At 36.4% G+C, this 12359-nt stretch overlaps 1 protein-coding gene across 2 annotated transcripts; it reads left to right on the forward strand.

The window, feature by feature from the left end:
* Positions 1 to 1160: 1160 nt before the first annotated feature.
* On the forward strand, positions 1161 to 11941 carry LOC107088521 (protein tyrosine phosphatase type IVA 3). Of its 2 annotated transcripts, none has more exons than XM_015380748.1 (7): positions 1161 to 1526; positions 6084 to 6539; positions 8238 to 8375; positions 9892 to 9984; positions 10073 to 10203; positions 10313 to 10387; positions 10889 to 11941. In XM_015380748.1, the coding sequence occupies exons 3-7, from the start codon at positions 8280 to 8282 to the stop codon at positions 11004 to 11006; spliced, it is 513 nt and encodes a 170-aa protein (XP_015236234.1). In that variant the 5' UTR covers positions 1161 to 1526; positions 6084 to 6539; positions 8238 to 8279; the 3' UTR covers positions 11007 to 11941. The 2 variants fall into 2 exon arrangements, with proteins under 2 accessions (XP_015236234.1, XP_015236235.1); XM_015380749.1 differs by lacking the exon at positions 1161 to 1526 and adding an exon at positions 1815 to 1958.
* Positions 11942 to 12359: the final 418 nt, after the last annotated feature.

The raw sequence follows: 12359 nt of genomic DNA on the forward strand, positions 1-12359 counted from the left end.
CACCACAAGAGAAGCTAATAAAATACCAAAAGTTGGGTAACAGAAAGCCAGAACACAGCAACCAAATACTTCTCACCACTCTGCATCCAAAACAGTTTAGACTAGAAAAAACATTTGCAAGTACACATTTGATGTGATAAACTGCACAGAGTTCCAGACGTGCTTCAGCTAATTTTAGCCTTTTGAAGGTGGTTTATCAAATCTGAGGGTGGGCAGTTATGTTAACCTCAACTCTGTGATTGATGGAATGATGGGCCCCTAAGATAATGTTCTATTGAACGTTATTTGCATGTGATGAGGTTATTGCTTTGCAAAAGTGTTTACATCCATTGAAACTTATTTCCTCATTACACCACATTATTACCACATTAGTCAGCGTATCTAATTAGAATTTTATTTGACCGACCCACACAAAGTCGCAAATGGAAAATGCTTTTTAATATTTTCTGAAAATAAAGACCAAGAACTGTTGAGGGCATTTGTATTTAAACTAAACTTCCTCAACCCAATATTATAAATTAAAAAGTTGCAAGTCAAACAACTAAGGAAACTTGCAGTCTGCGTAAAAATAAGAGCAAAGCAGCCATGGTAAGTCTGGAGAAGATGCAGGTATCTGCATTTTAGGAGGGAAATTCTTTGTCTTCTCTTTGTGTGGGTCTCTTTAAATCTGAAATGAATAAATTGTACCAGTATTGTGACCAATAAAGGACATTTGAAAGGGTTTTAACAGCTTTGCAAGGAGCTGATATTTTTAAATGTGTACATAATGATTTTTTAACTTAAGTTTAACATGATTCTCTCTGTTGATTCACAAAAATGCAAGAGAGAACTGTTAAAACTTTTACTATTGGGGAAGGTTATTTCATTAACTGGGAATCAGTAGTTTAGTTTATTTCCCCCCATCTGTCTGGTATGCAAAACCTCTCATTCTAGATCTCTAAGGAACAGGGAAAACAATTTAATGCACAGTTTATAAACTGAGGTTATTTTTGCTTCTGCAAACAGAAATAGCTTTGATGGATATACAACATGCTGGACAGCAACGAAAAGTGAAGAGTGGAGTTAGAAGGAGTGAGAAAGAGAAACTTAGCTTTAAAAAAGGAAAGAGATGAAGAGGAAAGAGTAATTGCCGAAGGACGCTCCTCGTCTCCCTTTCTAAGAGCATTAACTCTGGAGTATTCTGGTGGTGACGGGAGTGTCAGGGTCAGATGGCGGCTCAGCCTGATTAGACCAGCTCACAGCAGATCCTCAGCCCAGTACACACACTGCACTCCTGCAGCAGAGGGGAGAACTGGCACATGCAGTACGTTGCAGTGATTACAGAGCAGGCTTGAAAAAGGACAGCAAAAAAAAAAGGAAGAGTTTAGTGTTGTAGAGGGTCAGCTACAGGTGGCTGCAGAAATTTTTTCTCTCTGCTTCTGGATGTCTTGGTTGTTTGTCATGGAAAAGTTCTAACTGCAAGGAGATTGAAAGCCAGGAGAACTGAAATAATTCAGTGATCGGAGGGGACACTGAGGACCTAAGTGGTAAGGGTAAACCCCTATAAGTCTTACTGCTGCTGATGTGCCCTGATATTTTCAAATGACCAGAAGTTCAAAAAATAATTCAAAAGTTTTGCTGTGGAGAATTGATAAGAAACTATTGAATATGTTGGTGCTTCAGGGGATTCATTATCAAAATAATCATTTAGTTTCTCAGGAAGTTGGTGGGAGGAGGACTAATGATTGTACAGTACAGCCCCAGTACAAGTTGTAACCCCAAAAATGTGATGTGTCACACCACTAGTAGCCACTGGTATAGATAGGGCTATAAATACAGCTGTTTGCGCAGGTTTACTATAACAGGCAGTCAGCTGATTATAATGTCAGCTCTCTAACTTTTGTGTGTCTGCTGCTGTTGCTTAGGACTTGGTATTCTCTGTCTCTCTTTTGGATTTTCATGTTTAGAAGCCAGCAAAGGTAGGACAGGAACCCCTTCCCTTATTCTACCACTGTGCTTCTGCAGGTGTTTTAATGGAAAGTTAGCAGAATTAATGGGGTGTTGGGATTTATTTGGTCTGTGAGGGTTACTATCACAGCAGGCCTTTCCAGGTTACCATGGTTTATTTATCACTGAATCAGAGGCACTTCAGGGGCCTCATAACCCTCTTTAATGGCTTGAAATAGACAAAAAGACTTAACTCCATGATGGGAGTTTTTTTTTTGTTCTTTACAAAAAGCATAGCAATCAAACTTTAAACTGGCTTTACTGATAAGTAAAAAGGAACCTCTACCCTGATTATAAAAAAGCACCGGATAAATGACTAATTATAGATTGTCAACAGGCTCCTAGTAGAGTGACTCTGATGGTGTTAGAGATGACCGCACATTACCTCTGGGCTTTCACTGCTTGTTTTTCTAAGCATTTCAGAATAGAGCAGAGGGTTACTTCTTAGACTGCAGATTAATGAGGTTACCTCTGTGGACAAGCTCCAAGAGGAGGTTCTGTCCAACAGATTTTGGGTCTACTGTATGTCGAACAACTGATACCTTAAATTATTTTTACTTTTCTGTGTGCATTAAAGCAACTACAAAACACCCTCAAATTTTATTGAGACATGAGAACAACAACAACATTTAATACCAGGTAACAGTCAATAAAATCTATTCAACAAAAGAGCTAATAAACAAACTCAACAATCCATACATGTATATATTTACTTTAATGCATAAATGGAGTAATTGTTAATGTCGTTTCATTTGTGGATGAATTTATAACCACTATATTTTAGAAAAAGCTGCAAAACATTTATCTTTTCTTATAGTACTTTTAGTTGAATGATCGGACATCAAACGGAATTCAGAAATCAGTGCATCTCTGCCAGTGACACATTCTGTCTTCCCCTTGAGATTTGTTTGAAGATGTGTTTATTGAAAGAACATTTCAGTAAACATAAAATGATACATCACATGTAAATCTGTAAGCAAAGTGGAGGGTACTTGGGTTAGATAAAGAAATTATGAATTCTGGATAAACCAAAAAAAAATCTACATTGTCAATTTGAGGTAAAAAGATTGTGAAATAGTATTTTCAAGTAAAATTAAATATTTGTTTTAAAGAGCCCAGGTTTTAAAAGTTTTTGAAATTCAAAACAACTTAGTTATCCTGCCGTCACTTATCAGAGGAAAAATTAGAGAAAAATATCAATTTATTTTCTCTTAGTCTGAAAAGATGATAGCCTTTTTTACGGTGTTTTAACCAGATCATTCATAACACAGATCTTCTATGGCATTTCTATGGCAAAATCAAAGACAACTGGTTTGAGTGAGCTATTTATGGCAAGAAAGATAATAAAAAACAAAAACAAATGGCCAATGGTACGGTCTAGAGGCTGTTAATACTTATTGAGACATTCTGAACCACAAAATTAAACTAAGAGATTGCCCTACTACAAAGCCCTGGGGAACACCTTCTGTGATACGAAAACCCACTACTGTCTGAAAACTAACCAAAAGCCTGTTTTAAAAGATATGATTTGAATGACAAATTCTGACTGATATAATTAATGCACACCATAAAAACAGTTTGGTGTAATATTGGGTTTTATGGGACATCTTTCACCACATGCAGGTACTGTCATTGCATGACTCTGGTTCAGCCATGGCACTTGTAGCAGTGCACAAAAAAAACACTGAAAGTTTATGGGTTGGGGTTTAAAGATACTGGCCTTTAAGGGTCTTTAAAACATCACTGACAAAATGTTACATTTAAAAAAAATGAAAACATGAGGCCATTAGAGTATGTTTTTGCAATTTTTGCAGGACAATTCCCTCTTAGATTAAACTGACAGAATGTAGCAGAAATCTCCTCATTTAGTCCTTTTCTAAATGAGCTGTTTTGGCTTTCCACGCCTCTGCCACTCAAAAAGGCCATGCCCCCACCACCCAAAACCATGACAACCAGTCAGAGTTTGTAAAGATAGCATCTAGGAGCCAAGAAGAATACATAAGATCAAGGCTGTAGATGAGCTGCTACAGACAGCTCTGGACAGCTTATATCCCCTTATGATATCATAAGGGGAATGCTTTTCGAACATAGCATTTTGAGCACACATTAGCTTAGAGGTGGAAAAAGGTAATGATAGAGGTGAAACCTCATACACAGGCTTCAGGACACAAATGACTGTTACAAAAAGTTTATAAAGTGAATTTTGCATAATAAAGGTCCCATATTATTTTTAAGACTTCAGAAAACCTAAAATTCATGTTTTTGGAATGTGGCGGGAAGCCAGAATACCTGGAGAGAATCCATGCATATACAGGGAATACTTAAAAGCTCCATGCATCCCTCGGGCTCAAACCCAGGGGCTTTGGCAGCAGTGCTGTCAACTACTATCATGCAGACCTGCAAAGCTAAATGTTTTTTGAAAGCATGAGTAGTTTTAGAGTACTGACCTTGACTGAACTTAATCATTTGATCCCTAATTTGTAAATTTACTTTAGATACATTTAGATAAAATTAAGGAAATATCATGAGATATAGAGGGGCTGCACCTCCATCCATCCTTCCATCCATCTTCTAACATGCTTAATCCCAAGTGGGGTCGCGAGGGGTGCTGGTGCCTATCTCCAGCAGTCTACGGGCGAGAGGCGGGGTACACCCTGGACAGGTCACCAGTTCATCGCAGGGCAACACAGAAACAGGACAAACAACCATTCACCACACACTCATACATAAGGAGAATTTAGAGAAGCCAATTAACCTAACAGAGGCTGCACCTATTATATTAAAAATATTGATGTATATTTTTTTAAACATGCAAAACACTAATGAGGATGGATACTTTTCAAAGAACACTAAAACTAATATGTTAACACACAGTAGGGGTGTCTGTTTCGTACTTTCATTTATTTTATTGGTTGTGAATCCTGTTATGATCTGGTTAGCATATTATCAGAACCTTTCACAAAAAGAGATGTGAAAAATTGTTTAGTAATGGTTTTTTGGAGTCCTGGTGATCAGAAGATCATCTTTTTCCAGTTCTCTGTCAGTGGGCTTTAAGGATTTCAAGACTTACTATCCTGAACTTGTGTCTGTTTGCAAGATAAATATTGATAATCATGAAGCTTTATTTGTCGAGGAAAAGCTCATTTATTTATGTTGCACATTTCAGTGGCAAGGCAATTCAAAGTGCTGTACTTTGAGGGAGAAGCAAAAGAAAATACATTGCTGTGCCATAGCAGGGACATATAAAACTAGAAAAATAGTAAATAATTTAAATAAGAATAAAAGATAAAACGGTTGGTCAAAAAGCTACAAATATTTGATTTAAAAAAAGAAATGATTTTTTTTATCTTTGGAATGAAAGTTGGTGTGGAAACTTCACTAATGATACTTAGATATTTTACAGTAAAAGGCAACTCTTATAGCAATGCATTATTGATCTTGATTTAAAGCAACTGAGGGTCGCAGCGTTTTCACAGTTTTCTGGAAGCTGATTGCTGATGAGTGGAGTATAACAACTGAATGCTGCCTCTCCTTGTTTGGTTCTGCTTGTGGGAATCCAGAAAAGTTTTGAGACAGAAAACCTGAGAGAACAAGGGGGTTTATACACTGACAAGAAGGCTGTGATATACAATGGTGCTAAGCCATTCAGTCATTTATATAAAAACAGTTGCATCTTAAAGTTGGTTCTTTGAGATACAGGGTTGATTATGGACCTGTCTGTTGCCCTGGACCTCTTTTATTTTATTTTATTTTTTTAACATAACTAGAACTTGTCAAAGTTCAAGTTGTGGTTAGGCATTTTTTTATTGTAGCTCTGAAACTAGATCAAATAAATACCTCAAGAATGATCAAATAATGCAGACAATCCATTTCAAAGAGCAAAGATTTTTTTTATTTTTATTAAATGTATCATTAATTACATTTATTAATGTAAATAATTTTGGAGGGCTCTGCATGACGTTTCTTATTTCTTTTGCTGTAAGTTTTGGGACTAATTAATATTTTTTGTAAAGCTTAATTTTAAATTATACTTTATTAAAGATTTTTTTTATTAAAGATATTAAAGGTTTGGTAATCCCTTGTATTTTCTGTTGTAGAATCATCAGTTGATGGAGTTTGTGCGGCAGAGTGGGGACTACTGCCACGCTCAACACATTTAGACCGTGTCTGGGATGAGGCTGTGCCATGCAGTCTTGGGGCCATGAATCCTAAAGGAGCACTATCATTTCTTTGCCTTATCAACCTGCCAGCTCATGGGGTAACAAGAGGATTCCCAACACTGAAAGCTGAACGGAGAGAAAAGGAAAGGAAGACCATCTGAGAGACACAAAGAAAAGAAAGAATCAGACAGTTACAAACATAAAAAGCAAGACTGACACAGTCTAGCCTCCTGGACTATACTGTAGGACACCCTGAACAGATGGGTTAACAATCTGGACGTTACACTCTCAGAACTGGGAATAGACAACAAGTCATTTAAAGCAGACAGTGGGTCCATAATCTGTTGAAGATTTCACACACACAACTACTAACTTCTACAACTGGAGCTAAAGGTGAGGCTTGTCTGGTCACATGATCCGTACAAAATGTTCTGATGCATCATCATTTGAACTTAGTAGCTACTGGGTGTTTGAGTATCTATCGGAGAGTGTCAACATGGTTCTGGAGAAGCTGTTTTTTGTTCACAAAAGTTCAGTTTTTTCAGAATTTCTGAGGTTAAATATCAACAATTTGATTTGAGTATAAAACCACTGATTTATTTCTACTGTTTTTTTTTTTATTTATTTATATGGATGCTCCCTTTATGCTCACACCAACTTAAGTTAAGCGGCAATTTTAAATAGTGTTGCATCAATGCCATTTTTTGGCCCCGATACCAATACCTAGCTATGCAGTATTTGCGATACCGATACCATCTGTTTGAAATCTATGTGTGTGTGTATATATGAAGAACTGTATACTACTTGGATGTAAAATCATTGCCATCATGGCTTTGTCAAGCTGCTGCCTACCTTTGTGAAGAAGGAAAAAGACTAATACAAAGTGAATCCAGTAGAAGTTTTTATTGCCTCCCTGGAATGGATGACAACAGTTGAATAAACTTTTGGCTCTCACAATAGTACCGGTGCCCTATTAGTTGGTACTCACTGATACCGATACCACTATTTTAATGCAGTATCGGGGACCTGGTCGATAATGGTATTGGTATCGGTGCAACACACAGATGTATACTTTCAAGTCATAACTTGAGTCATATCACTAATCTAAAGAAAATGTTTTAAAGGAATAAAAACTCCCTTTATTCTCCCACAATGGAGAAATTGTTGTGTTACAGCAGCAAAAGATTATAACAAAAGTGGTCACACAAATGTGGACCTTAAATAGTGTATAAAAATTACAGAATAAGTTAGAGTAAATAAAAAACAAAAAAAACAAAAAAAAAACAAAACACTGATCTCTGTACAGTGTTTTTGCAATATAAAAACTGTGGATAAATATTGACCAAATGATGATGAGACTAAAAAATTTACCTATGCATAGTGTTGTTATGCTAATTAATTATTATTATTGCTTAATTGTCAAAACAAATGTAGGAATCAGACATCAATTAGTCTAAAGTATGATGATCAGGAGAAAAATATTAAAGTAACCAACTGGGATTCGCTACAGGTATTGTTTACTCTATTACATCCAGCATTACAGTGAATATTATTTGAACTACGTATTATGTATTGTTATTATTAAGAAGACAGTTCATTATATGCAGTAAATAGTATCACTTTCCTTCCAACTTAAACAAGTTAATTTATCATTTGGAATTAGACTTTTAAAATTCAATCATTTGCTAAATTTACCTAATTAGCTTAGCAAAAAACGGTAGCATATTCTCCTTTCTCTACTCTAAACACCTTAGAAACATTTTATATCATTTTGGCTTCATTGTAAAAAAAATGCATGAATGAACACATAGTTTAAGGAAATAAAAGTTTTGAGCAGCTTATTAGCACAACTTTTCTTGGTTTACTTCAAAGTTCTTGTTAGGAGAAACTAATGAGGCATATTCTCTACAGCTGTCTTATGAAAATAACAGAAAAAAGAATAATTCACTATAGATGATGCCTAGTTTGGAATTTTGAAAGATAGATTTAATAAAATGTGAGCCCTTTTCTTCTTTTAAATCAGTCCCATAGAAAACATGAAAGGCCATTCACTTTGAGCGTTCACTAACACATTCCTGTTTCGTTACAAAGGTCAGAGGTCCTGCTGCGCAGTCAGAGGTTAAACAAGCCACCATGAACCGTCCTGCTCCGGTGGAACTGTGCCACAAGAACATGAGATTCCTGATCACACATAACCCCACAGATGGTACACTCAACTCCTTCATAGAGGTGGGTGTCTGCAGTACTCTGAACGCTGTGAGGATTCTCCTAAAATGGTAATTAACATGTCTTTCTGGACACAGCTCATACTGGCTTCAACAAACTATCATTAAATCTTAATTTTCATGATAGTTTAACAGATTCCTCATGACTCCAACTCCTCCTGATAATCCTGTCAAATAAAATAAATACTTAAATATCACCTGTCAGATACCATGAAGTAAAAAGAAAAAAAAAACGGCAACACATTGTTTTCTGATGTACAGAGGAGTAACAAGGTCATTGGCAGCATCCTGTCTGTAAATGAGTATAAAACTATTTCTAAGGCTTTGAGACGCGGCAAACTATGTTGAGAGTTTTGGCCAAACCATTCCCATTTCAAACAAGTGGACCTGGTCGTCCATTTCTATTTGCATGTTCTCTTATCAAAAACAAGGCTTTGTTGGGCTACTGTATAAAGCCTCGAACTCTACGCTATTTCTGACATTTTGAATTGAAAAAGGTTCCTGGATGGGAAGCAAAACATCTTCAAACATGGAAACAAAGTCCAGCAGAGTGTTGTTTTTTTTTACTTTTTTTTGGAACGACTACAATCTGGAAGACTGAGAATCTTCACCAGCACATTGTTTTTTAACTTTATAATAAGATTCCACATCCACTGATGGAGAACACATAAGACAGTGGAGAAACTTTCCAGGAGCTTGCCTGCCAACACTATTCCAGAAGGAATGCAATGACAATTCATCTACAATGTCACAACAAAACCCAGAATAACATCGGAAGACATTACTTGCCTCTGTGAAGTTCAGTGTCATGATTCAACAATAAGAAAGAGAATGAGCTGAAACGACTCCGATCAGAGACTCCTGAGGAGAGAAAAAATAAAAAACTATCCTAAAGACTTTTGAGTAACTATTTAGCAATGTTCACTGTAGAAGGTGTGTGTCCTTTTACATCTGTCATGAAACTCACACAACAATTCAGAAAAATAAATTAACAGCCCAACAAGGTGGTTGTAGATCATGTGCTGTTTTACTGCTTCACACACAATTAATTTCTATATCAGATAGAAACATTAATCGTGCTCTATAGTCTACTATAAATATCTGAGAAATAATACCTAGCCATCAGTTTGACACACATGACTCAAGTCCACTTGAGTTATGTAGAGGGATAATAGCTCTAGATGCTCATCTTGAGGTTTTGCAGTAACCTGGTAAGTGTCTGCACTTAACTGTTTAAAAAAAGGAAGTTTGATGTAACACAGTCATGAAAATCCCCCCCAAAAACATTACAGTCTGCAGAGGACCAACAACCAATTTTCCTTCACAGTAATCTAAATGACTCTTCAGCAGTTACTGAAAAAATTTGATCACAGTTTATCCAACCAGTGGCAATGCAAACAGGTCATTTTTTTGTCATTATTAAAATTAGCTGGAAATCAAATGGAAATAACTCAAAGATACATTTTATTATTTGATTCAGTTGTTTAAACCTTCTTTTTTTCCCATGTTGCTCCTCTCAGGTCTTAAAACGTTACGGAGTCACAACTGTGGTGCGTGTTTGCGACAGCACCTATGACAAAACACCACTTGAGAAAGATGGCATCACTGTGGTGGTACAGACATAACTTTCACATTTCCATGCACACTTTATTTATTTGTGTTGTAGAAACACAAAGATCCTGAGAGTGCACTCTCTTTTAGGATTGGCCCTTCGATGATGGAGCCCCGCCTCCAACCAAGCTGGTTGATGACTGGCTTGCTTTGTTGAAGAAGAAGTTTCAGGAGGATCCAGGAAGCTGTGTGGCAGTTCACTGTGTAGCTGGATTGGGAAGGTACCAGAAAAAAGATTATAACTAGTAAAAAAAAAAAATAAATAAAAACTTTAAAATATTAATTGGCACAATCTATAAACTGATTACCTGTATTTACATTTACATTCAGGGCTCCTGTGCTCGTGGCTCTAGCTCTGATTGAAAGCGGCATGAAGTATGAGGATGCCATTCAGCTCATCCGACAGTAGGTTTTACATTGTGTGTACTATTTAAAGAACAGAACCTATACTCCAACTGGATTTAAGCTATTTACAGTAGTAGCCATTCAAAATTCCCTCACTTTCCTTGATGGATCCTTGGCTGGTTCCCTACAATTCTTTTTTAAACATCAATATTTGTACCAAAATATTCTTTCTGTCATGATTTGTGGACATTAAGGTCTAAAGAGAAGCTCCATCTCCTGGTCAGACCCTGTAATTCAATGAAAGGGTGGAGTCAGAGTAAAAAAAATATGCACACCCAGGAGACGGAGGGGGTGACTCCAGTGGCTGGGAGTTGGAGGGGATTCTGCTGGGAGTTGCAGGGAAGTGGGTCTGGCATTTGACTGGGAAGGCCATTTTGAATGGCTGCTGGTGTATGCTTATACTTCCATGTAAATCTTTATACTAAATAGCAAATTACTATTAAACATATTCTGTTGTTTCAACTTTTATGAAAGCCAACATTGTTTGCTTAATCTTTTCAGGAAGCGTCGAGGAGCCATCAACAGTAAACAGCTGACTTATTTGGAGAAATATCGATCGAAACAGAGACTTCGTTACAAAGACCCTCACACGCACAAGAACAAGTGTTGCATAATGTGAAAAAAACTAACTTATACACTTATAGGCTCTCCAAAATAAACAACACTGTAAGGTTGCTTGTACCCCTCAAAGAACGTCTCAGGAATCCAGTTGTACAGGCCTTACAGAGACTGCCCCATCTTGGAAATATTGTTATTATAGTGATATTTTGAATTGTCTGTATTGATGCTTCATCTTGGGGGTTAAAAGGAATAAAGGGGGAGAGGATGGCTAATATAGAAATAAATGTAAAAAAAAAATCATTTATTTCAGTATATCAGAGCTATTTGTATTTGTAGATAATGCTTATGAAGATATGGAGTTTGCTGATAGGTAATGCATTAAGGCACATCATACAGCTTTAATTATTTTCTTCTGTGATGCTTATAAAAAGTTAGAGGAGGATTTTATCATATTCTTTTATATTTTTTCTGTTTGACTACTGACTGCTGCTCAACACCTAAAACCTCCCAATTGTTAATCATCAATGCAAACAAGGTAAGGAGAGCATTCAGTAGTTTAGTCATTTGGAGAGACTCCGAGACAAACCTTATATTATCTACTCAGAGACTAATTTTGTTATTAAATAGATGTTGTATTGGATCTCTCACATTTCCTTAAACATATTTGGACTGTGTTTACATCACTTGTGTTTTTCCTGAATTATGCATGTGCTACACTTTAAACAAAACGGTTTTCATTTCATTTTACTGCATGCACTTTTTATATGTGAAACAAATTAGAGAAGGAAATGCAAGGATTTAAAAGCCGATTATGTCACAGCTTTTCCGTTGATATGTCTGCACATTTTGGATTTTGTGCCTCAGTGTTTAGATAATGCAGATTTTCAGGGCTGGCCTAAGCTAAAATCTTAATTTAATGAAAAAAATAATAAATATCCAAAACACTGTAAATGTCAGAATGCATTATGTACATTTTATGCATATTTTAATAAAGATTTTGCCAACATCTCTCTGATTTATTACTGATCGTTCCTTTCCTCTGTTACTTTTACACCATTAACTGGAAAACATTGCTTTTATGATATTCAAAATGCATATCAAGATTTTATTCTTTAGAATGGTTGGCTGTATCTGTCAATGACTAATCAAAGATTAACCCTGATTTATGAGTTCAGCTTTAACTTGAAGGACTCCTATACTGTTTGACTTTCTTATTTAAACCACCAAAATCAATTGATTCAGGTTCAACGAAAGTTCGCTACGTTCACACCAGACGCAGCAAAAGCAGCAAAATCGCGTCTGCTGCTTCATTTTTGCTGCTCGTACCAGTTAGTTCTGACGCGCCGTCTGACGCGCGTTGGGCGGAGCTTCACTATCCTTTCTCTGCCTTGCAGCTATATTTGCTGTGATC

Source organism: Cyprinodon variegatus, unplaced genomic scaffold (genome assembly GCF_000732505.1).
Source record: "Cyprinodon variegatus isolate N-32 unplaced genomic scaffold, C_variegatus-1.0 Scaffold221, whole genome shotgun sequence".
Lineage (NCBI taxonomy): Eukaryota > Metazoa > Chordata > Actinopteri > Cyprinodontiformes > Cyprinodontidae > Cyprinodon > Cyprinodon variegatus.

Coding starts and splice junctions, on each gene's coding strand:
- LOC107088521 (XM_015380748.1), top strand. CDS start 8,280: ATGAACCGTCCTGCTCCGGTGGAACTGTGCCACAAGAACATGAGATTC. Junction 9,985..10,072: donor AAGATGGCATCACTGTGGTG/GTACAGACATAA, acceptor ACTCTCTTTTAG/GATTGGCCCTTCGATGATGG. Junction 10,388..10,888: donor GCCATTCAGCTCATCCGACA/GTAGGTTTTACA, acceptor TAATCTTTTCAG/GAAGCGTCGAGGAGCCATCA.